The 24,122-nt window shown below is 40.3% G+C and overlaps 10 protein-coding genes across 10 annotated transcripts; 5 read left to right on the top strand and 5 right to left on the bottom strand.

Moving 5' to 3' along the window:
- Positions 1-539: 539 nt before the first annotated feature.
- AIP1 (Aip1p) lies at positions 540-2,390 on the top strand (the record flags this gene model as incomplete). Its single annotated transcript, XM_018367215.1, has 1 exon — positions 540-2,390. The coding sequence occupies one exon, from the start codon at positions 540-542 to the stop codon at positions 2,388-2,390; it is 1,851 nt and encodes a 616-aa protein (XP_018220149.1).
- A 278-nt stretch (positions 2,391-2,668) lies between these two features.
- NPL6 (Npl6p) lies at positions 2,669-3,970 on the top strand (the record flags this gene model as incomplete). Its single annotated transcript, XM_018367214.1, has 1 exon — positions 2,669-3,970. One exon carries the CDS (start codon positions 2,669-2,671, stop codon positions 3,968-3,970), a length of 1,302 nt encoding a protein of 433 aa, XP_018220148.1.
- A 136-nt stretch (positions 3,971-4,106) lies between these two features.
- DI49_4178 (uncharacterized protein) lies at positions 4,107-4,790 on the bottom strand (the record flags this gene model as incomplete). The annotated part of the gene is made up of 1 exon (XM_018367213.1): positions 4,107-4,790. One exon carries the CDS (start codon positions 4,788-4,790, stop codon positions 4,107-4,109), a length of 684 nt encoding a protein of 227 aa, XP_018220147.1.
- Positions 4,791-5,938: 1,148 nt separating this feature from the next.
- YTA12 (m-AAA protease subunit YTA12) lies at positions 5,939-8,422 on the top strand (the record flags this gene model as incomplete). Its single annotated transcript, XM_018367212.1, has 1 exon — positions 5,939-8,422. The coding sequence occupies one exon, from the start codon at positions 5,939-5,941 to the stop codon at positions 8,420-8,422; it is 2,484 nt and encodes an 827-aa protein (XP_018220146.1).
- A 512-nt stretch (positions 8,423-8,934) lies between these two features.
- Positions 8,935-10,620, top strand: VBA1 (Vba1p; the record flags this gene model as incomplete). Its single annotated transcript, XM_018367211.1, has 1 exon — positions 8,935-10,620. The coding sequence occupies one exon, from the start codon at positions 8,935-8,937 to the stop codon at positions 10,618-10,620; it is 1,686 nt and encodes a 561-aa protein (XP_018220145.1).
- Positions 10,621-10,646: 26 nt separating this feature from the next.
- PDL32 (putative ADP-ribose 1''-phosphate phosphatase) lies at positions 10,647-11,504 on the bottom strand (the record flags this gene model as incomplete). The annotated part of the gene is made up of 1 exon (XM_018367210.1): positions 10,647-11,504. One exon carries the CDS (start codon positions 11,502-11,504, stop codon positions 10,647-10,649), a length of 858 nt encoding a protein of 285 aa, XP_018220144.1.
- Positions 11,505-11,858: 354 nt separating this feature from the next.
- SEG1 (Seg1p) lies at positions 11,859-14,741 on the bottom strand (the record flags this gene model as incomplete). The annotated part of the gene is made up of 1 exon (XM_018367209.1): positions 11,859-14,741. The coding sequence occupies one exon, from the start codon at positions 14,739-14,741 to the stop codon at positions 11,859-11,861; it is 2,883 nt and encodes a 960-aa protein (XP_018220143.1).
- Positions 14,742-15,200: 459 nt separating this feature from the next.
- DI49_4173 (uncharacterized protein) lies at positions 15,201-17,405 on the bottom strand (the record flags this gene model as incomplete). The annotated part of the gene is made up of 1 exon (XM_018367208.1): positions 15,201-17,405. The coding sequence occupies one exon, from the start codon at positions 17,403-17,405 to the stop codon at positions 15,201-15,203; it is 2,205 nt and encodes a 734-aa protein (XP_018220142.1).
- Positions 17,406-18,077: 672 nt separating this feature from the next.
- Positions 18,078-19,205, bottom strand: ADH3 (alcohol dehydrogenase ADH3; the record flags this gene model as incomplete). Its single annotated transcript, XM_018367207.1, has 1 exon — positions 18,078-19,205. The coding sequence occupies one exon, from the start codon at positions 19,203-19,205 to the stop codon at positions 18,078-18,080; it is 1,128 nt and encodes a 375-aa protein (XP_018220141.1).
- Positions 19,206-22,795: 3,590 nt separating this feature from the next.
- On the top strand, positions 22,796-23,821 carry ISF1 (Isf1p; the record flags this gene model as incomplete). Its single annotated transcript, XM_018367206.1, has 1 exon — positions 22,796-23,821. The coding sequence occupies one exon, from the start codon at positions 22,796-22,798 to the stop codon at positions 23,819-23,821; it is 1,026 nt and encodes a 341-aa protein (XP_018220140.1).
- Between the last annotated feature and the right edge of the window lie 301 nt (positions 23,822-24,122).

The following is a 24,122-nucleotide window of genomic DNA, read 5'->3' as shown; positions in this document are numbered from 1 at the left end:
CGTACCAAGAAGCTGTTTTGCAAGGGCTAAACTCAGTGATGAGCATCATTTTTCTTCTAAAAACTTAAAAGTTTTTCAAATTTTTCTTTAGTGGGCCAAAAATTTTCAAATCACAAAAGTCACGAGGTACGAGATGCCAAAAGAGGACAGTACCTTCTATCTAGCATTTCCCTGGAATGTAAATGCACACAGCTGGAATGCATCCCATAATTCGTTAGACAATCCCTCCTTTACATTCTGAGAATCAAACTCTAGCTTTCTTTGAATGAACAACTAATATGCAACTGGAATGTGCTCCCACAGCCAAAATATATCAGAATTTCGTAGAAGACTTTGTATGTGGTGTACTGATGTATGCATCCTATAAGCCTGCCGCCTTTTCTACTACAGGAACTGTAACACAACCTTGATCAACTAATGCTAGAAACTGATTACAACAGGTAGAAGAAGTCACTTTTTTGCTGATTCACGCCTTTTTAACGATCGTAAAACTATTTACTGGAGAATAGCAAAAAACGAACAGTAGATAAACAAGAATAATGCCATCGATCGACCTACAGGAAATCATACCACCTCAACCTTCGACGCAGCGTAATTTTACCACGCACTTGTCATACGACTCTACCACTAACGCAATTGCCTACCCATGTGGTAAGTCTGCCTTTGTGCGTTGTTTGGATGACAAGACCAAGGAGCTACCTGCGGTGATCCAGTTTACAGGCCATGGCTCTTCAGTGGTGACAACCGTGAAATTTTCTCCTATTAAGGGTTCTCAGTATTTATGCTCTGGTGATGAATCCGGGAAAGTGATTGTCTGGGGTTGGGCTTTTGACAAAGAAAATAACTCTGTTGAAGTAAATATTAAGTCTGAGTTCCAAGTCCTAGCTGGTCCGATTAGTGATATCTCCTGGGACTTTGAAGGTCGGAGACTTTGTGTTGTAGGGGAAGGTCGCGACAACTTTGGTGTTTTCATATCCTGGGACTCCGGTAATTCCCTTGGTGAAATCTCAGGTCACTCACAGCGCATTAACGCCTGTCATTTGAAACAATCTAGACCTATGAGATCCATGACAGTCGGAGATGACGGGTCCGTTGTATTTTACCAAGGACCTCCATTCAAGTTTGCTTCTAGTGACAGAGTCCATCACAAACAAGGTTCCTTCGTCAGAGACGTCGAATTCTCGCCGGGCACCGGTGAATTTGTGGTCACGGTAGGATCCGACAGGAAGATTTCCTGCTTTGATGGTAAAACAGGTGAGTTTGTGAAATATATAGAGGATGATCAAGAGCCAATCCAAGGTGGTATATTTGCGTTGTCTTGGCTTGATTCCCAAAAGTTTGCCACTGTAGGAGCTGACGCTGCCATTAGGGTGTGGGACGTAACAACTTCCAAGTGCGTTCAAAGATGGACATTAGACAAGGAACAACTGGGGAACCAACAAGTTGGTGTTGTCGCAACAGGAAATAAAAATGTCATCTCACTTTCATTGGATGGTACGTTGAATTTCTATGAACTTGGAAACGATAAAATTTTGAAGAGTATTAGCGGTCATAACAAAGGTATTACCGCTTTAGCAGTAGATCCACTAATCAGTGGTTCATACGATGGTAGGGTCGTGGAATGGTCTAATTCGGGCCCTTCCATGCATCAAGATCACTTCAATTTGGTGGTATCATTGGACAACAGTAAACCGCAAGAATACTCAAGTATTTCTTGGGACGATACTTTGAAAGTCAATGGTGTCACTAAACATGACTTTGCGTCGCAACCAAAGGTTGCTAGCGTAAATGATGATGGTTTCACAGCAATCATCACAAATGATGATGATTTGTTGGTATTGAATTCGTTCACCGGAGAGATATTAAAGACCGTAAGGTTGAAGTCACCAGGTTCTGCAGTTAGCTTGAGTCAAAATCATGTTGCGGTTGGTCTGGAAGAAACCAATGTCATTCAGGTGTTCAAATTATCAGACTTGGAGGTTAATTTCGAATTAAAAACTCCTCTCCGTGCAAAGCCTTCCTACGTATCGATTTCACCATCCGAAAAGTACATTGCTGCTGGTGATGTAATGGGAAAGATATTGCTGTATGATTTAGAAACAAGAGATGTTAAAACCTCGAGATGGGCTTTCCATACCAGTAAAATTAACGCAATTTCATGGAGACCTGCCGCTAACACAGGTGAAGACGAATGCGAGGAAGACCTTGTTGCCACTGGCTCCCTAGATACCAATATTTTCATCTACTCTGTCAAGAGACCCATGAAGATTATTAAGTCATTGAACGCACATAAGGACGGGGTCAATAATCTTTTGTGGGAGACCGAGTCTGATTTGGTCAGCGCAGGTGCAGATGCTTGTATCAAGAAGTGGAAGGTAGAATTTGAATAATATAAATCAAATAAATACATAACTTTACAAAATAGATACTACAGAAGTTTATGCACATATTTTGGCGTGACTATATAAGCCTATTCGTATATTACCCGAATGTTTGACCCTTTCGTCCCATTAGAAAAAGTATATTCAAGATTTCTGGCATTGTAACAAGAATAGTGAAAAATACGGCAAGAAAATAAGGCAAAGTCGGATCTGAGAATTCAGGATAAACAACCGGAGAGCTTCACTCAAAATAATTTATTTTAGCAGGAACATATAAGCCAGCACTAATGTCAGATTCGGATACCAGTTTGGCTTCTGAAGTTGAACAGGAGAAGCGGTCAAGATCTACCAGTAACAGACCCAATTATGCAATTGACACAGAAGATTTAAATATCGATGAAAATGATGAGAGTGAGGACGATGATTACAAGGAAGAGGACTTCAATGAAGGAGGACATGAGGAAGAAATTAGTGATGATGAGGAACATATAAGTAAAAGTGGAAGAAGCAAGAGAAAGCGCATAGATGAAGAGGAGGATCTATCCGATGAAAAAGACGGAACTAGATCTAGGAGTCGTTCCACTTCCAAAAGACCCCTGTTTCCAGGGATTGATGACATTGACGAAAGCTTAAACCCTTTACCGGTAGTCAATGAGGAATATGTTGTACCCGATGATCCAGAAGGCGAAACTAAGATAACTGCAGATGGTGATCTGTTGGGAGGTAGAGAATTTTTAGTGCGTACTTTCACACTAACCGAAAAGGGCAACCGTAAGTTTATGCTAGCCACAGAACCAGCTAGAATAGTGGGATTTAGAGATTCATATTTATTTTTCCAAACCCATCCTAATCTTTACAAGTTCATTTTAAATCAAACTCAGAAAAACGACCTAATAGATCGTGGCGTCTTACCATATTCATATAGAAATAGACAAATTGCTCTAGTCACGGCTAGGGGTGTGTTTAAAGAGTTTGGTGCCAAAATTATTCGCGGAGGTAAAAATATAACCGATGATTACTATGCTTCCGAATTAAGGACTAAGGGGAATGTAATTGAAGGGACGCTTGTTGGCGATCCCGTTGAAAAATCTGCTAGAGACCTAGAGACTATATTGTATCCGGTTTTAGAAAATGGTATAAATCCAGCAAAAAACCAAGTGGAATTTTTTGAACACAGACCTCATGGACATATGAGTAATTCTAATATTATTGCGTCAGGTAGTAAGTTGAGTTCGACAAATTGGTTATATCAGCATTCTGCAGCCTGTAGTAGGTTTAACAGTGATCTGTTTTATGATAGAGTGAAGGTTCTCCTTGTAGATCAACAAGGTCTAAGAGACGCATATACAAATACGTTACATATACCAGAATCCACACAATCGACTACTGTTCTAGGGTGGAAGAGATCGAAAAACGTTAACGCTGGCGACACCAGCATTACATATGAAACCATCATACACGATAGTGATTTGAATAGGCCCAAGACCGGACTATCGGGGATTCCAAAGGAGATCTATGAAGATGTTGTTGACGAAGACGTACTGAAGGCTATCGGTGAACAACAGGATTTCGAAAAGTCCAATAAATAAATAACAGTATATCTTTTTGTAACAATAAAAAAAAATTGCTTTTGAAGTCAAGACAACTCTATACTCTTAATTTGTTTTTAATCTTGAAGATTTTTACGTAATTTTCACTCCTATTATAAACGGTAAAGGTTTTGATCTACAAGCTTTGAATGAATTTTCCGATTGGTTCATCTCCATTCGCCAACGGTATAGTCTTTCCCACAGTGGCATCTGGATGTAGCAAACTTTGTGTAATAAAAGAAGCTACATCTTCCCTATTAATAGAGTAAAAAGCAGAGGCCTTTTCTTCTAATTTGTCCAAGGGTTGCAACAAGCCTGTGCCTTCGCTTAATTCCAGTGAACCTGGTTGCAAGATAGTGTAATCCAGTTTAGACCTCCTTACTTCACGGTCAGCTGATCTCTTTGCGATGTAGTACGCACGCAGACCCTTCAAATTCCACCAAAAATCTCTATCTTCTGCCTTAAGAGCCGAAACAACAACAAATCTCTTGACGCCAGCACTTTCACAGGCTTCAACCACCTTTATACAACCATCTAGGTCTACAGTGAAGATTCTTTCAACACCTTTACCGCCCGCGCCTGCACTAAATACCACGGCGTCGTAACCCTTGATGGCATCAGCAATCTCATTGACGGAGGCATTTTCTATATCTGTCAAGATTGCATCGACACCCACCTTGTCCTTAAAATGCTCAACCTGTTCCTGCGTTCTAACAATGGCTAAAGGTGTTGAGAAACTGCTACTATTCTTTAACTGATTTAACAACAGACGGCCAACTTTACCGTTGGCACCAACGACTGCGACTTTTAAGGGGGACATTCCACTAATTTGACTTGTTATGAGCTCGGTTGATAGCACTTTGATTTGCTTCTTCCTTTTTTCTTTAAGGTGAAAACTAAATATGTGAAGTATCACAGTGGGCTCTTTATATATGTATCCACATCGTTAATTGCATCCTTACGTAATAGTGCGACCCCCTTCTATTGACAACGCGACATGACTTTTCGTACCAAGACTCAATTATCAAATAGCAACCAAATTTTAAAAGGGGGAGCTATGACCGCCATAAACACATCGAAGTTGGCCATTGTGAAGGAGATCGAGCTACATTTTTCTGCTTGTTTTTGCCACTGTGGCTTACAGAATTGGCCTCTCACAGGCGTATCGCAAGAATAGTGCATGCCTTGTTCCCTGAAGAGGAAATAAGTGCTGCTCCTTGAATATATACTCAAAACTCTTACAAGATCACCAACTTTCCATAAGGCACATGTGTTGGCGCATAATGGCATTCAGGACATGAAAGAAGTTTTTACTTAGTAAACGTATATAGAGTGGAAAAATTCAGATTTTTCCTCTCGAATGCCCTAGAAGTAACGTTCAAGAGTATTCTGAGAGTGCCGGTCTTTGATTACAGCCCCTCACCTTCATCAAGCTTATAAAGGGGACGTGATACTAGTCTATAAGTCTTGCGTCTGATGTTTCAATGGGATAGGCTAAAAAGGTCGCCAAACAAATTGCACGTAAACCTACATTCGTTCGTAGCAGAGATAGGCCTTGTCATTGACATACCCTGTGGTATATACTGTTCTGCATTTGATTTATTTTATGCTCATGTACGTTAGATTCTCTATAGGTGTAAATTATTTTGTCCGGGGTCTTATTTCAATATCTCATCCGGGCACATTTGTTTGTAGGATAACGCAATGCACATATCGGCCCACCTCAAAGAAAGTACCCGTTCAGTCTCTACTGAGTGTCATACAAGATCACGTATACCAAATACTAGACTAACTGGCTCGAGTCTGTGTATGTGTTTGCCTTTTGCTTCGTTTTTACCCTTATTTTTCTCGTGAAGACGCTTTTGAACTTTTGCCACTATAGTTCTCAAAGGAAGGATTTGAATTACTAACAAATACAATATAGTATATTTGAGAATCTTGACAAGCAAGTAAAAATAACAAGAAGGAATGTCAATGCTAATACATTCTTGGTCGAGGATCGCGGTCAAGATGGCTGTAAGGCCTATTTACATCCGGCCCTATTACGGTTTGACCCAAATTAAGAGTTTGCATACCCACTACCGGCTAAGCAATAGACTGCAGGATAATAAAAGTAACAGAAAAGGTAGAAGGAGCAACAGAGACGCTGAGTTTAACAGAGGAATTCCCACAGACGAAGAAGTCGAGGCGATAAGAAAAGAAGTAGAAAAATATATCGAGGAGGCCAAAAATAATACAATACCGGCTAATTGGAAAGACCAAAAACGCAAAATTGACGAAAGCATCAAACGTCTAGAAGATGCTGTATTGAAACAAGAATCCAGCCAAAAGGAAAAAGAGGAAAAAGAAGAAGAAGACGGAGGGGGAAAAGAACCTCTGAAAGCAAAACCAAGCAAAACTAGCGAACAAGGGTATTTCGAAGGTAATAATAGCAAGAATTTTCCACCTCCTCCACCTCCTCCTAAACCACCTCTAAATGACCCTAGTAATCCAGTCTCGAAAAATGTCAATCTATTTCAAATAGGGTTAACTTTCTTCTTACTTTCATTTTTATTGGATCTTTTGAATAGTTCCGAAGAACAAAGTGAGATAACGTGGCAAGACTTTAGAGAAAAACTGCTGACAAAGGGTTATGTTGCAAAATTAATTGTCGTTAATAAATCCATGGTGAAAGTGATCTTAAATGACAATGGCAAAAACCAACCCGATAATTACGGCCGTAATTACTATTATTTCTCAATTGGATCCATTGATAGCTTTGAACACAAACTTCAGAAAGCACAGGACGAACTAGACATTGATAAGGACTTTCGGATCCCTGTATTATACGTTCAAGAAGGTAACTGGGCTAAAGCTATGTTCCAAATCTTGCCAACTGTTTTGATGATTGCAGGCATTATTTGGTTAACAAGAAGATCTGCGCAAGCTGCAGGCGGTAGTCGTGGGGGGATATTTGGTTTAAGTCGTTCTAAGGCCAAAAAATTTAACACTGAAACAGACGTCAAGATCAAATTTAAAGACGTTGCAGGGTGCGATGAAGCCAAGGAAGAGATCATGGAGTTCGTTAGCTTTCTGAAAGAACCTTCCCGTTATGAGAAAATGGGGGCCAAGATTCCAAGAGGTGCAATATTATCTGGTCCACCAGGTACCGGTAAAACCTTGCTTGCGAAGGCAACTGCAGGTGAGGCCGGCGTCCCATTCTATTTTGTTTCCGGTTCAGAGTTTGTTGAAATGTTTGTAGGTGTCGGTGCTGCAAGGGTAAGAGATTTGTTCAAAACTGCAAGAGAAAACGCTCCTTCGATCGTGTTTATTGACGAAATTGATGCTATCGGGAAAGCTAGACAAAAAGGTAATTTCTCAGGCGCTAATGATGAAAGAGAAAACACATTAAATCAAATGTTGGTGGAAATGGATGGCTTTACTCCAGCTGATCATGTTGTTGTCTTGGCTGGTACTAATAGGCCTGACATCCTTGATAAAGCTTTATTAAGGCCTGGCAGATTCGATAGGCACATTAATATTGATAAGCCAGAACTGGAAGGCAGAAAGGCTATTTTCGCTGTTCATTTGCATCACATAAAGCTTGCTGGAGAAATTTTCGACCTGAAAAATAGATTAGCAGCTCTGACTCCCGGATTTTCTGGTGCTGATATTGCTAACGTTTGTAACGAAGCCGCATTGATTGCTGCAAGAAGTGACGAAGATTCAGTGAAACTGAAAAATTTTGAACAAGCCATCGAAAGAGTCATTGGTGGAGTGGAAAGGAAATCCAAGCTACTGTCTCCTGAGGAGAAAAAAGTGGTTGCTTATCACGAAGCTGGGCACGCTGTATGTGGATGGTACTTGAAATATGCAGACCCTCTCTTGAAAGTCAGCATTATTCCACGTGGTCAGGGTGCTCTGGGTTATGCCCAATACCTGCCAGGTGATATTTTCTTGTTGACGGAGCAACAGCTAAAGGACAGAATGACAATGTCTCTGGGTGGGAGAGTTTCTGAAGAATTACACTTCCCCTCAGTAACTAGTGGCGCCTCTGATGATTTCAAAAAAGTGACTAGCATGGCCACTGCAATGGTCACGGAGTTAGGGATGAGCGACAAAATCGGTTGGATCAATTATCAAAAGAGAGATGATAGCGATTTGACAAAGCCATTTTCAGACGAGACAGGTGATATTATTGACTCCGAAGTGTACAGAATTATTCAGGAATGTCATGACAGGTGCACAAAGTTGCTCAAGGAAAAGACGGAAGATGTAGAGAAGATTGCCCAACTTCTGCTGAAGAAAGAAGTTTTGACAAGAGAAGATATGATCAATTTACTTGGTAAGCGTCCTTTCCCAGAAAGAAACGATGCCTTTGACAAATACTTGAACGATTACGAAACGGAAAAAATCAGGAAAGATGAGCAGAGAAACCAAAAAGACAACGAGTTTAAGCCATCTACAGACTGATTTGTTTTCTATAGTTCCAAGATAAGAAAAAAAAAGCAAAAAAAAAAATGTTCTGCACATTTCGCTCACTTGGCGTAAAGTCAGGAATCCTTTTTTTTTKTACAGCACTTTCATCTATTCATTATATAATCTAACCTAAAACATGTAAATATATATATATGTATATATGCCTATATCTATATACGATCTACCCCTCTCTGATAGGGTGCCATTAAGGCACGTGATGTTTTTTTATCGCTAATTCCACCGGGTTGGTACTTTCTTATCATCAATATTCAGATAATCCGCTTTTCTACTACGAGGTTTTTGTTGGATGGTATCTGTCCGACAATAAATATATGAGATCTTGAGAATTGTGACACAACGAAGAGCATGCGGTTCTATCTAGACCAATTCATTTCCCATAGTATAAGAACACAGCAGCAATTTTCTTTTATCGAATAATTTTGTTTTTTGTCTCTTCTTTGTTCTTYACTAAACTAAGAGCACTAGTTGTTGAGGGAACAAAAAGAATGGAACCGTTAGACGAGACAGCAAATCTGCTTCCCGCTCCTGAGGAAGCAGAAGTCCTCCCCCTGGAGCAAAAATATCACGAGTACAATTTGGCCTTACCAAAGTTTCCCATTCTGTTTTCGTTATGGCTGGGTAGCTTCCTGAGCTCCTTGGATAGTACTATTGTCGCAAATATTATGAATAGGGTGGCTGAGGAATTCTCTGAATCCAGTAAAAAACAATGGATTGCGACAAGCTTCCTCCTAACGAATACCGCTTTCCAACCATTGTATGGTAAACTTTCCGATATAATAGGTAGAAGGCCTGCACTATTAACCGCTCAGTTTTTCTTTGGCCTGGGATGCCTGTTGACATGTTTTGCCAGAAATGTTACGGAATTCTCAATAGCTAGAGCCATATGTGGTATTGGTGCAGGTGGGTTGAATGCCATAAGTAGCATTGCAGTTAGTGATATATGCACGGCAAGAGAAAGAGGTGTTTATCAAGGATATGCAAATATTGTTTTTGGGTTTGGTCAATTGTTGGGTGCTCCGTTGGGTGGTGTATTCATTGAGACTATTGGATGGAGAGCCCTTTTCGGTGTTCAAGTACCCATGATAATTCTGTGCTCGATATTAGCAATCAAGAACATTAACATTAAGCTATTTCATGTGCCTCCTATGAAGGAAAGGTATACATTAAAGAACTTATCACGCATAGATATATTTGGTTCTTTAAGTTTAGTGGCCACCATCAGCGGCGTGCTATTTTTGTGCTCTAGTCACATGAACAAGATTTACTTAGCACTGTTTACCATTGGCAGTTTCATTGTATTTGTACTTGTTGAACGGTATTACGCAACAGAAAGAATTTTGCCCTTCGAATTATTGACTTGGTCATTCTGTTTAAGTTCGGCGGTAACAGTTATATCTTCGTTTGTTGTATTTGGTGAGATTTTCAGGTCACCAATTTATCTACAACTACTCCAAAATATTAGCGTTACAAAGACTGGTTTGTTTTTGATTTTCCCCTCTATATCAGTTGCGGTAGGATCATTGGTAACAGGATGGGTTTTGCGGAATACGAAAATGAACCTAGCTCACTGTGCATACCAGATCATTTTTGGCGGCATGGTTACGCAATTGTTGGGTTTGGGTTTGGGTTATTTGTTGCTGGGACACCTGTATCCCGACTATACTGTTTACGATATGCTTGAGTCTATCACATTCAAATCGCATTCCATATGGTGGAAATTGATCTACGTGTTTGCGTCAGTGTTAGTGTCATTTGGCTATGCATGTTTATTGGTGGCCACATTAGTAAGCATTGTTTTCACTGTTGAAAAATCTCAACAAGGGACTATGACCGGTGTTTTTTACTTATGGAGGTCCATTGGTAACGTCCTTGGTGCGTCCTTGACTTTAGTGTCCTATGAAAATAGCTTGTCGTCCATGTTATGGAGCTATATGTTTGAGAGAAAGCGTGACGACGGATACCATTTCACTAAAAAGCAGTACTACTCTCTCATTAATGATTCAAGCTACTTGAGAAAGCCCAATTTCCCAACGGATGTTTTTATCCGAATCTTAGATGTCTACAAGAAAGCATTTTTGATTTCCTATCTCCCAAATATAGCCCTTGCAGTAGTGGGAATTGTTTTATCACTATATTTGGTAAAACATACGTTTAAACGTACTAGTACTTGAGCACAAAAGAAGTAAAATTTATATAGTTATACATCTGAATTTTTTTTTCGAGGAATAATCGCTTCTAGAGCATCCTTTTCTACATCAAATGACTTCAACTTTTCAAGATCTATGTCTAGTTTTTGGCATTCTATTTTGCAACTTTCGGGGAAGAAGGGTTGGAATGGGTATCGTAAATAATACATAATGAGTACATTCTTTAGTTCCTTGCTCATAAGATCCCCCATTAAATAAAGCCTTAATGCAAATGCCATACTTTTACAACTAATAGCGGGTGGTACGCCTGCATACCCGGTGCATAACCCAGGGATAATAAGACCATCAATTCCGTTTGGAGCATGCATCAAAGCATTCCACATTGCGTTGAAAACAGGCTCAAATCCTGTATTAAGAGGATTTGTCGAATCAAATATAGGAGCTGATGGGGCAACAACTGTCGGGACGTGAATGATATACCTTATACCATCCCTACATTTGATGGTTTTTTCTTCTAAGCATTGTTGTAAATCAACTACTGTTGCAGATCCAACAGTATGGTATCTATTTTCAAGCTGTTTTCTGAACCATGTCTCAAAGGGCTTTCCACCGAAATAATTATACAGAGCTTTATCAAACCCCCCTCCCAGATAGCCGAATGAATTTCCTGGTGAAACAATTGCATACGAGTGACCGTGGTGGGTTTTGTCACCTTTTCGCATCGAAGTCATGAGGGACTGGAGGTGCCCGTGATGAATGCAGAGATATCTGTCATTTTGGATATATGCCTGGGGTATCGATTCCCGCCATAGATTGGTAACTACTTCATTCGTATCACATAATATTATTCTCATTCTTTTTACTCCATGCAGTAAGGACTCACCACTAAGAGAACCTGTCATCCTCATGAAAGTGTTATCGGTATATTTAAGTATGATGGTAAGCTAAGTTTGCTGTTTTAATCAGCTATCATGAGCCAATATATGCAAAGGATTTTAAAAGCTTTAATTATTATAGATGAACAACCCACACATGGCAATACATATGAAAATCCAAACGCTCCTACTCCAAAATGAGCTTGGTATTCATTGAAAACCGAGCTAACAAACGTTCTGTGGTTTTTCTGAATATTTATTATTAAAGTTATTTTTACATAGTAGGAGTACAATACCAGTCCGTTCTTAAAAGGCTAAACGAGCACAGAAGAATTAAATACGTAAATTTGGGAAGAAAAAAAAATATTTAGAATTATTGAAAAGTTCCTACTTCTTTCTACCAAAAATTTTTTTTAGCTTTTTGCCAAATCCTCCCTTCTTTTCCTTTGTATCATTATTTTCTTGTGATTGTAGGTACCTTCCTTCACTATTCTCTGGATTACTAGAAAATCTTAACCTATTACTCATTGTAGGGCTTGAAACTTTCGCAGGTTCAGCGTCACTAGCCGCTCTTAAAGATACACCACTGAACTTTTTGCTTACTTTCATATTTGGAGTGGCAGGATGGGCGGTATTGTGATTAGGCTGTGAAATGCGCGGTGGGGCCATGTCGTCCTCCTTTTTCTTGCTCTTGCTCTTGAACAATGAAAAGGCACCATTATTACCGCTACTAGTCTTCTTGTTGCTGTTAGTATTATGTTCTTCTGTTCCAGCTTTTTGTTTTGATGGGCTTTGACTAAAAACTTGGGAGTCGTTGTCGGAGTCTGAATCTGCAAATCTGGAGGAATAACCCAGATTTTTAAAAAACTCCTGTGCTGTTTCCGTTCGGTTTGCATTATTCTGGCTCGCTTGGCCGCTATAACCATCACTGGTATCATCTTCCATAATACTGTTTCTTAAGGATAGCTTTTTGAATCCAAGATGAGACTCATTGCTTCGTGTTTTCTCAAAACTAGATTTGCGGGCAGGTGGTTCCTTAGGATATAAGATACTGTTCATATCCTTTGTTGCAGGCTTACTATTCTGTGGGCCCTGTGGTCCTTTCTTCATACTTGCATCATTGAGCTTTCCGCTAACTTCGCTTTTCAATTTGCTTTTTTGGCCATTGGGCTCTGGTACAGTGGTTGAATTGTGAGTTTGTGATATGGCTTTAGGAAAAGAAGCTACTACCGAACTTCTTTTTGATTTACCTTTCTCCGGAGTTCCTAAAGGTATAGCAGAGTGGCGCTTACTGCTTATTTTCTCTGGGGGAGAAGGTGAACTCGATCTGTTGTTTCTAAACTGGCCCACTGATTGAGGTCTTTTTATGGAAGAGCGTTTCACACTAGTTCTGCGCGATACACTATCAGAGACGGTCATTTGGGCATTCAGCCTTGTATTTTCAGCAGTTGTAAGAGACAGATATGCACCATTTGCAGGGGAGCTCTCAGCGTACACAGAATTTTTGTGATTAGATATCCCTGATGATTTCTTTAAGGCAGATTTGATGGGTGTAACAACTTTGGTGGCGGGCGCCATTGGATTTTCTGGTTTAAGAAGCTTTTCTGTTTCAATTTGTTTCGGTGGATTTTTTGGAGATAGATAGGTATTTGAGGTTCTTAGATATTGAGCCAAAGAGGGTGTTGGCTTCGCTTGTTTCTGTCCATTATTTTCCTGGGAAGCGATTGGTTTTATTGCTTCTTGAGTTTTCTTGTCTACTGCATCGATATTTCTATCCTTACTGTCATCAAAATTTTCGTGTGTAGAGTAGGTGCTTGAAGGAGATAATTCATCCGAAGAGCTGTCCATTTTTTCAGTCTTGTGTGTTGTATTGATAGCTTTTGGAATAATGTGATCTTGTATTGAATTAGCGTTTTCATCGAGGTTTTGCGTGGGAGATATAACTGTATCGCTTGTTAAGTTACGATCACCGTTTTCCAATCTGTCTTTTTCGGCCAATCTTTGAACAGATGAACTATCGTCAGAAATAGTATGTTCCAATTTTTTAAGTTGTCCTTCGGGCTTTTCAGCTTTAGAACCATAGTGTTCCTCTAGTACATGATTTGGTTTTTTTCTTGATGTCTCTTTTGCAGTCTCTATCTTGTCAGAGTAAGGAGATTTATCATCTACAACTGCTGAGTGTTTATCATTCAACTTCTCTTGTTTAGCTGGCTTATGCGCAATAACGTGTTCTTCGTCGGATTTCAAAATTTTCTCCTTTTCCTCTTTTTCAATAAAGCCTTTTAACTCAATGTTTTCATCTATCAGTTTGCTTAAATTGTCCTTTCCATTAGCCGGTGATTTGGGCTTTTCTGAATTATTCTCTCCATTGACTACAGTTTCGGATCCAGAAGAGCTGGAGTTTTCCAGCTTTAGTTCCTGATCGGTTTCTTCACGAACCTGTGTTTCAATAAGAGGACGGTTTTTTGGCACTTTTCCATTTTGAGTAGGCTCGTTGTCTTGTTTTGTTTGTGAGTTTGATGAGTTCCTTAAAGAAGAAGTTCTTTTTGGTTGTGAATGTAAAGATTCTTGCGAAATTTTTTTTCTCAATAACGAACCATTTCTGACATTCAAGTCGCTGTGGGCTGAAGTTGAACGTCTTAATGAACCAGAAATGTTATCTGGTCTTTCAACTGGAACATCAACCGCAATTAGCCCGTTAGGTCCGGGAATATATTTTCGCGTAGTTTTCAAAGGGGCGAGACTACCGTGGGTACTAGAACGTTGTTTGTTGGTTAGAACGCCTCTAGCCTGTGGTCCCCCAAAATCTTTGAACGTACGCTGAGCCTCGTCGTAGCTTACTCTTTGGTTTATTTTCGAGTTACGGCGTTGCAAACCAGAATTGTTTCTGCTTGATTGGCCTCTCTGGTTGGGAAGACTCGAAGTTCGATTGTGTGAACTGGTTTTGGACTGTGATCCCGTCCGCAAGGGCAGATTTGAGCCACTTTCTCTCACCACTGACGAGCGTTGGTTGAGACTATTCAGCTTCCTAGGACGATTTTGACTGTTCCCTCGCGTAGACTCTGACGATGTACTGGAAATGGAGGACACTCTTTTGGAAGCAGAAGGTTTCCTCATGTTCGTCATCGAAGCCGAACGATAGGTCGATTTTGGCTTATTTTCTGGCTGATTCTCTTTCTTCATGAATAATTTACCGATACTTGCTGCAGCTGCTAAAGCTGTCGGGTTCGCTTGTTCCATATCTGCTGCAGTTGTTCTTCTCCTAAACATTTTCAAGAGCGAGTGGTTGGAAGCTTACAGAATTGACTGGTGTGACAACGAATTACTATTCTGTTTTATGTGCCCTAATTACTCTGTTGATAGACTAAGGGAGCACCGCGAAGAAATAGATATTTACTTCCTTTAAGGTTATCGTCCTTTTTTTCGCATGTTGACCCTCGCGCCACACGGCCAGCCCCGACGTCGCAGGGAGCCAAAAGGACTTGCATGGCGGCGCTGCGACAGGCGTTTGCGGATTTACAGCTATCGCTGCAAGATGTGACACCAATTGCATGGGATTGACCGGGCTAATGATCGCAGTGGGGTACATATAGATGGTTAACGCTAGCGTGTTATTTACACATACACACATACATACACACATACATACACACATACATACACATATAATATATAAGCCATGTGCCAGTGGTTCTGAAAGGGTCCGGGAAGGTAGATATACAGAGTGTTTTATTGTGCGGTGGATGTCTTTGCCGGTTCTATTGGAGAATCAAGGTCGGCACCTCTTTTGACTGCTAACCAGTAGGAAATCAATTGCAAAGGAATGATATTCAGCACTCCCTGCAGACAGTTCACAGTCTGTGGTACTTCGAGCGTAACGAAATTTTTTTGTAGTTTTTTCTGCTCCCATATCTTGTCTCCCTTGTTACAAATGATAATCGGATTGCCCTTTCTTGCTATTATACGCTCGATGGAAGATACGACTTTGGGAAAGAGCGAGTCTTTGGTCGCAAATGCAATGATTGATAAAGCCTCATCCACCAGATCTGAGACTCCATGTTTCGGTTCACCCGCTAGAAGACCTTCGGAATGAACATAGGAAATCTCTTTCATCTTTAAGGCACCTTCTAAAGCAGACGCAAACTGGAAACCCCTTCCCAAAACCAATACCGATTCTTGGTCTCGGAGTTCATTGTCACATAAATCAATAATTGTTGATTCCAGCCTGAACACTTCTTCGATTTGCTTTGGGATCAAAATTAGTCCTTGTATTATTTCCTTTCTTCTTTCGACTTGAGACACCTTATCTTCTGATAGACATAAAGCAATCATAACCAAAGCAATATACTGACTAGTATAACACTTTGTTGATGTAGCTCCTTTTTCTGGGCCTGCATTTATGTGAACGCCACAATGCGTAAATCTTGAAATTGAAGAACCGGTAGTGTTAACAACTCCAACGGTAATTGCCTCTTTTTTTAAACAATAGTTTAAAGCGCAAATCGTGTCTGATGTTTCTCCACTTTGAGAAACAAATATACAAACATCGTCCCTGAAGATGCAGCAGTTGCGGTCAATAAAATCCGAAGCCAATTCAACATCAATGGGGATCTCAATTAATTCCTCGAAGATGGCACGAGTAGCTAGACACGCATGATAAGAGGCTCTGCATGCAATCATTATTATTCTTCTTGCCCTTCTCAACTCGAACATCCAGTGTTCTAGTCCACCCAAAATTACTCGATTCGTAGAGACGTCAATTCTTCCTCGCATGACATTTCCAGTTGTTTCAGGCTGTTCGTATATCTCCTTTTGCATGAAATTATCGTAAGAACCTTTCACAAGTTGTAACAGCTCTGATTCTATGGTTTGGATTGTTCTGAACGGTAGATCACCGCGGTCGTTTCGAGAGCAATGAATATGAACTTCTCCGTCATAGATGTGAGCAATATCATCATCCTCCAAATACAACACCTTATTTGTGTATTGCATTAATGAAGAGAAATCGGATGACAAATAAAATTCTATGGGTTGTGGCAACTCACCTTCTGACAATAATTCTATGGATGATGCGTGATTCGTGCTAAAGACATCTTCATCATATGTAGGGACCTTCACACATTGCGAGCGTAGTGGGGGGGATTTTCTTAAGCAAGCATTATAGTTTACAGAAGTCCGGGCTGAATAATTATTAGGATCACTTGACATGTTAATCTCAAGGTAGTTTTCTTTTTGATCCAAGTATTCCACTTCGACAAAGTCTACCTTCAACTTCGCTTTACTTTTAACGCCAATAGCTAGCGGAGAGCCCTTTCTTGCAGCAATAACTTCATCTGGGAAGTGGGAAGAAGTGCAAAGCAGTCCGTAAGACCCTTCCAATTCTTTAAGCACCAAGTTCGTTAATTCATGGAAATCAAGGTTATACCCTAGCTGAATGCTTATGTCATAAATGTGCTTGTATAGTTTTGGAATACACTCGGTATCAGTGTCACTTTTAAACACGTGGCCCTTACTGGCCAACAAAACCTTCAAATTATTAAAGTTAGTGATGACACCGTTGTGAATTACAACAAATTCGTTAGACGGATCAGAGTTATGAGGGTGACAATTGGCACGCTTCACCTTGCCATGTGTTGCCCACCTAGTATGCGCAATGCCACAGTGGGAAATGAATGGCAGGTCCCTATTGGGGCTGCGGAGAGCAATTTCTTCCTCTAGATTGCCTATTTTACCAGTCTGTTTATAAATGTTAAGAGACCCCAATTCGTCACCTTGAATTGATAAACCGCTAGAGTCATAACCTCTGTATCCCAAGGTTTGTAAGCCCTCGATCAACGTGTCAATTATTTCACCTCTCGATTTTTCAATCAAAAAATTGCAGTACCCAAAAATACCACACATGTCTTCTTTTACCGTTCTTTCACCTAGCAGCATGGGACCATCATTATGAATATTTTTTTGATCAAATTTATTTATCCTTAAATGGATTAGTAAATATAAATAGCATTCCGAATTTGCACATGGAAATTAAGGGAGGTGTATATCCATTCGATGCTCGATGGGTTTGGTTTGCCACGGCTTAAGGGAAACCTTTAAAAATGAAGGAAAAAAGCCTAACACAGCCATCAAGCGCCTTTTCTTTGAAACTGATCAGCACATTTGCTTCACCTTTTGTCCACTGAAAAATAAATTGCCTGTTTAAAAGAGGCGGATTATTAATAGCAGAGGACCCTTTGAGGCAGCGCCTGTGGCACTTTTCCGATTTTCTAAATTCGGGAAATAAACGAAGTACCTAATCCTTTTTCCGTAGCGTACGAGAGACCACAGAAAAGAGGGATAAAGGTCGTGTCTCGTGATAGCGAAGTGCTCTCTATGTGGCCCGTTTACAATTTTGATTCGCAGTTGAAAGGCAATGTTGTACTGCTTAAGTCTGCCACTGCTACTGCAAATCGAGAGGTAATGTAATGCGCCTGCGTTGAAATACGGTATATGTTCATATAGCCCTAGTTGTTGAACAAGTGACTACTTTTTTCTCTGGTACATATTTTATAAACCTCATCATTATAAACAGAGACTTTCATACAAAGTTTGGTACCTAATACGTTCTTATTTACTAGTATCGACAACGTATCTACCCAAAATCTTACCCTTTTCCATCAAATCATAAACCATTGGTAATTCAGACAATCCAACAACCTTAATTGGTGATTTGATCAAGCCTCTGCTAAAGAAGTCTAAGGCCTCTCTCGTATCAGCTCTGTTACCAACATAGGAACCCTTGATATTGATGGACTTGATAACATGAGAAAAGACCTCGGACTTGACGTAGGCATTGGCTGGCAAACCAACCAAGACGACAGTACCGGTTGGTCTCACGTATTGCGTGGATAAAGAGATGGCGGCTTCCGAAACTGAAACGTTGATGACACCTTGAGGGCCACCTTTAGTAGCTTCTTGGATGTCGGAGACCATATCCTTAGTCTTGGTAAAATCAATAAACACTTCACCTCCAAGTTGCTTGAAAAGCTTTTCTTTCTCTGCGCCTGCGTCAATTCCTAAAACTCTGTAGCCCATTGCTGTAGCATATTGAACGGCTAGAGAACCTAACCCACCTGCAGCACCAGAAATGGCAACCCATTCACCGGCTTTTAAGTTTGCTTCTTTTAGTGCTTTATATACAGTAACACCGGCACATAGTATTGGGGCCACTTCAGCTAAGTCAGTACCTTGTTGGATCTTGGCAGCTTGTATAGCATCAGCGGTAGCGAATTGCTGGAAGGAACCGTCATGTGTGTAACCAGACAGGTCAGCGTCTGGACAGTTAGATTCGTGGCCAGACTCACAAAATTCACAAGTCATACAAGAGCCGTTCAACCACTTGATACCTGCCAAATCGCCAACTTTCCAGCCTTTGACATTGGAACCTAATTTGACAACAACACCGGCACCTTCATGACCACCCACTAATGGTAGCTTGACGGGCAATGGCCAATCCCCGTGCCATGCGTGTAAATCGGTATGACAAACACCGGAATACTTAACGTTAATCAAGATTTCATTTGGCTTTGGTTCTGGGACTGGAATGTCCTTGTAATGTAATTTCCCGTTATTCTCATAAAAAATGACACCCTTTTGAGTTTGGGGAATTGCTGCGGTGGATTGTAATCTGAGGATATTTCTAGCAAGTAGACTTGGTTGAACACGTCTTGTGAACAGCGTTGATGTTCTTAGCATGGTGTGATTCTATAAGTATTTTGTTTGTACTTGACTACAATTGAGAACAGAAAATATGTAAAATATGTAGATGTGTGCAGCAAGTTCGGTGGAAGTGATAAACAAGTGACCTTTTTACCTTTCCCGTTTACAAGACTTCGAGTTAGTTTTATAAGAAAAACAAAAATCAAACGTTTGGCTTTCAGGTGCTAACAAAATGTTTCTGACTCCTGTGACCCGTTCGCTTGCCTTAGCCATTATCTAAGAAACAAAAGGAGTGCATGGACGCAGAACGCTCCGATGCCTACAACTTCCAAAATGGCTGCTGCTCATTTGCATTTCTACTTCGCCCGCGGACAACAATGCGCTGCTGCGCACAAAGCGCAAAATGCTCTCACCCGTAATCGTTGCGAGTGATGTGGCACGTGATGGGAAGAAAAGAGCAAAATGGACTATCATTCGGACGGCTACGTGCATTTGATGATGCCGTCGGAAGTCAGCAAGAAAGAAAATTCCTGAGGAACTGTTTTAATACAGTAGGAGAACAGTGTGCATTTGGATGTAAAGCATGAGGAGAGATCGTTCAGGGAGGGGGAGCACCGAATACATACTCATTACATTTAGTCTGCTATCCCGATCCGTTCCGTTCCGACGCGATTCATTTCGGCCTCGTTATCATATATTATGATAATTCGGGAGAGTTTGCTACTCTAGATAGACGAATTGCGCATTTCATTGCTATCTGTTATATAAGTTTGCTACATTCAAATCCCACAAATGAAGCCTTTTTCTGAAAACAGAAACAACTCTAAGGGCTTCAGCAGCTTTGTATCGTAATTTGCCCGGGTGAAAAGGGGATATTGAGTATTCTTGTCTATAGAGAACACTTTTCAAGGGCTCGTGACTTGAAAATTACTCGGTGAAATAAATTCTCCGAGCTTGGATGACGTTTTTTTTTTGGCCAGATCGTGTAAAGCAAAACCTTGGTACAGCGTTTCCCTTTTGTTTCTCAAACGTTTCCTTCATCATTTTTTTTCGTGACTAGATATAGATTCAACGTACGGCGGCGCGGAAACTTTTGATTTTTTTGCTTCTTTTCTTTTTCACAGGTAATACGTATGTTAGGTTTCGGACCCCTGTATTATATCTCGAACTGGGCACAAGCTCAAAGGAATGTGGTGTCTCCAACTAATTCCTCGCGCAAATCCTTGGTGCAGTGAACCCCTTTGAAACGACTAGGAAAAGACCTTAGGTAATGGGGCCCAAGCCCACACGTCATACTTCTTGACGGTATTCCTAATTCCTGGCTTTTCGATAAGCCACTACTAATGCAATGGTGAAGTGGCATTCCCTTGCATCACAACCAAATGGGGGAAATAACGCACTCACGCAATGCTTGGTACACATACATAAGCGTAATTCGCTCTTGAATATATTGACGTCAGTTGACGGAGGAGTATGTTAGCAATGCTCTCCGATATTGGGTTATTTTTGCTGTTTTCAATTAGCACTGCGGGAGTAATATAAATCCGTAATGTGTGCATATGATGATGTCAACTGGGCTTAGTTGTTTTGTTTGGTAGTTGGATGAGAGGCTTGCGGAAAACTGCGTGTATTAATCGGCCTTTTCTCTTTAGGCTACCACTGCTAATTTAAGAGCTGTTGTACGTCACGGGGCTGATGTCGTACCCGTTTTGCTAGGGATTGGTACGCAATAAAAGTACAAGCTTACTTAATTCAGCTACTAGTCCATGATTAATATTCTCCTCTGGCCATCTCGTGTCTAATGAAAAAGATTATTGTACCTAAAATTAAAAGTAAAATAGGTGAATTACCAAACGTGCCTACCATTTCTGCAAAGAAGACAGAGTATAGTACCTTATGGCCAGCACTGGAAAAAATACTGTAGGGCCCAAAGTGAAACTGATCTTGCAATGCATCTTCTTCGTTTCAGAAACGATATATTGAAAATAAGCGGAAGAACTCATGGCATGCAGTACGAAGGCGAGGAGTAACGTTGCGTTTGATCTCCTCGAAAAGTCTACGAAAAATTTAAGGTTTTGACGTATGCCCTTCTACTCGGCAAGAAAAAAATATAAATCCATATTATTGATCAGAACTTCTGGAAGTAATTGATCCCAAGACAGTCTCAACATAGCGTCCGCCCACTCCCCTCTCTTTGATAATGTTGTGATCCTTCAAAGTAACCTCTATTTACAAATTGGCATGCTAACATGACAACAATAATCACAACGAACCTTAAACATCCCTTAAGTAAAACTCAGACGACAAGCCACGTTCAAGAAGCGGCCCCAACTTAAAAAGAAACCAAAATTACCCAAAAAAAAATATGACTCAAATAATCTGCATTCTTATCGAATATTTGAGTCCGCCTATGTAAAAAAGTACGGAAGCCAGCACACGAGATGCCAGCAGCAGACACACACTTGCCACATGGTGGATAAACTCAAGGAGATACGATATACATATCAACTTATTTTTTGTTTTTAGCTTTAGCCCCACAGCTCTAAGTTTTTAAGTGGTACGCCGATTATTTAAGCAGTAATTTCCTTGTCCTACACAAAAAAACACAGGGCTGGAACACTTTTATTCGCCTCACTAACAAGGCCAAAAAGCTCTTGCCCCTTTTTATTCACAACATTTTAACTCAATGGCGACCCAAAATGTGCCAAAGAAGAAAAGCCTAGAGCTCATTCCCCAGATTCTTGCTCATCTTATGGTGTAGAAAAGAAAAGTTATGAAACAACGTGACAACGCGCGGTTCGCCCCGCACACGCGCATCGGAAGCCCGCGACGGAGCCACGGAATTTTCTGAGCCGCTGCTAAACAACGCTGACCAGATCCCACCGTACATTTTGGAAGGGGGGCGGCTCGTAGCGATTGCTTCCAGAAGCCCAGGCCGTGGGTGACCTGTGAAGCGGCTTTTCTAGGACGAGCGTTAGGCTGCATGGTTTAGCTGAGCCCCTCGAACGTGCCTGTGAGCCACTGCATTTCTCTTGGCCCACAGTGTATTCTGTGTCCTGCTTCTTTTTGTGGGCCTTGCTGTGCTCTCTCTTTAACTAAAAGAAACCAAGTATTGGTAAAAGTGGAAAAAAATGGAAAAAAGTGGAAAAATGCCGTTTTACTCCTGGATTTCTCAGAGGAAGCTCGAAGGAAATTACAAGCGTAAGGGTGGTGGACGCTACCTGATAAGGATTACGGTCAAGTCACTAGATGTGGTAACGTTTTAAGGGAAGCTCACTATATGAATTGATCTGTGCTTCTTCTAACGGAAAAACGGATTTTTAAGTTCCGAAAGTCACCATTATAAATACAATTACACTTTTACCCAACTTTTGTTATTTAAGAGGTCTTGGTGTTGTCAGTAATCATCTGATTGGAAATCCCTTCTCGTTCTTAGTTTTATTTCACCCTACTTAAAATTTTATTTCTCTCTTTACCATTACACTGATTGTATGTATTGTCATCACTTAGATCTAAACGCAAGAACATAAGAAAGTTTTCATAAAAGATTTTCAGCTCGAACCATTCTTTCCACTGTAAAATATCTAAAACAGCAAAAAGAATAAAAAAAAAAGTCGTTGTGCTAAATGATAGCTTCTGAAATTTTCGAAAGAGATGTGCAAGATCCATTTTGTCAAGGTTGTGATTATGAGGACGAAACAGTGGTACCAAACTTTTTAGGTTCAAACGATTTTGTAAACTCTAAATTAGCTTCCTTTAGTTTCGAAAACTCTTTAAAGAATAACTACTCTCGTAACAACAGCAGTAATAATTCGAACAGACATAACAGTTTCCCCCATATCATTGGTCATCATTTGAGAAAAATCAAAACTGCTCCACATCATCTATCTAGTTTCATCCCGCCAACTTCAGCAAACACTTCCAATGAAACAATTCGTCCCGCTCCAAGAAGAGTAAGAGCAAATAGCAGTACTCTTATTCACCAACTGTGTAGACAGTCAACCAGACAGTCTTCCTTAGGTGACACAGCAAATACCTGTATTGAACATAAACGCTCAAAGCCTAGGTCCAGACACTCGTCCTGCTACGGTATACCAACACATCTTTACGGGTTAGAAAAGTACGTTTCGTCTGAATTGGATTCGTTGGCAGCAAACAACGATCAGCCAAATGATACTACTCTCCCATCAGCATCTGCTTCGACCTCGACCTCGAACTCAAATTCGTATTTGAATCTCAATTCCAACTGGAATGTAAACCCTGTTTCCAACTCTACCGCATGCCCATCGTCTAATCTTCCCAATGAAAAAACTAATCGATTAAAATTGATTTCTCATGGAAAAATACCATCAAATAACATCGCAAGCCATAGCGGAAACTTCGCCCATTATTCTAAAGAACGCACGGCAGCTAATTTGAGAAGAGAATCCTCTTCGATGCTTTCGTCCGGCTCCTCTTCATCTCCCTTGCAGACAAGAAATAATTCGTATTCTAACTCTTTGGTAAAATCGTCTTCCAATAGTTCTTTGAATACTAGTGTAGCTTCTTCTACAGACGAACCTCTTCCACAAGCCTCCACATGTGTGGAGGATAGGAAACCAGGAAGGACATCATTCATAAAATTATCATTAGCAAATTCCTTTTCTAATTAAAAAAAAACATATATATGCATTTGGGGAGTTAGAGTAATTCGCCCAACCTTTAATGAATTCATGAACGGACAACAAAAAATACATAATTACTCTCCGTTAAATGCTAACGAATGGATTTATGTTCAACTATTAATTTTAGTTTAATTTATCGTGGTACTACTCGGTATTAATCCATTCGCTTGTCTTTCAATAGTAAATATATTAAATTCTATATGCACTTTCGTACCAACTGATCAGGTAAAAAGTTGACCAAAAGCTGGCGATCCTAATACGTAAAAAAAAAAAACCGTGAAAATTGGAA

This window comes from Saccharomyces eubayanus, chromosome XIII (assembly GCF_001298625.1).
Source record: "Saccharomyces eubayanus strain FM1318 chromosome XIII, whole genome shotgun sequence".
In the NCBI taxonomy this organism is placed as follows: domain Eukaryota; kingdom Fungi; phylum Ascomycota; class Saccharomycetes; order Saccharomycetales; family Saccharomycetaceae; genus Saccharomyces; species Saccharomyces eubayanus.
The sequence above is the reverse complement of the archived record's forward strand: the minus strand, read 5'-3'. Positions and strand labels throughout refer to the sequence as shown.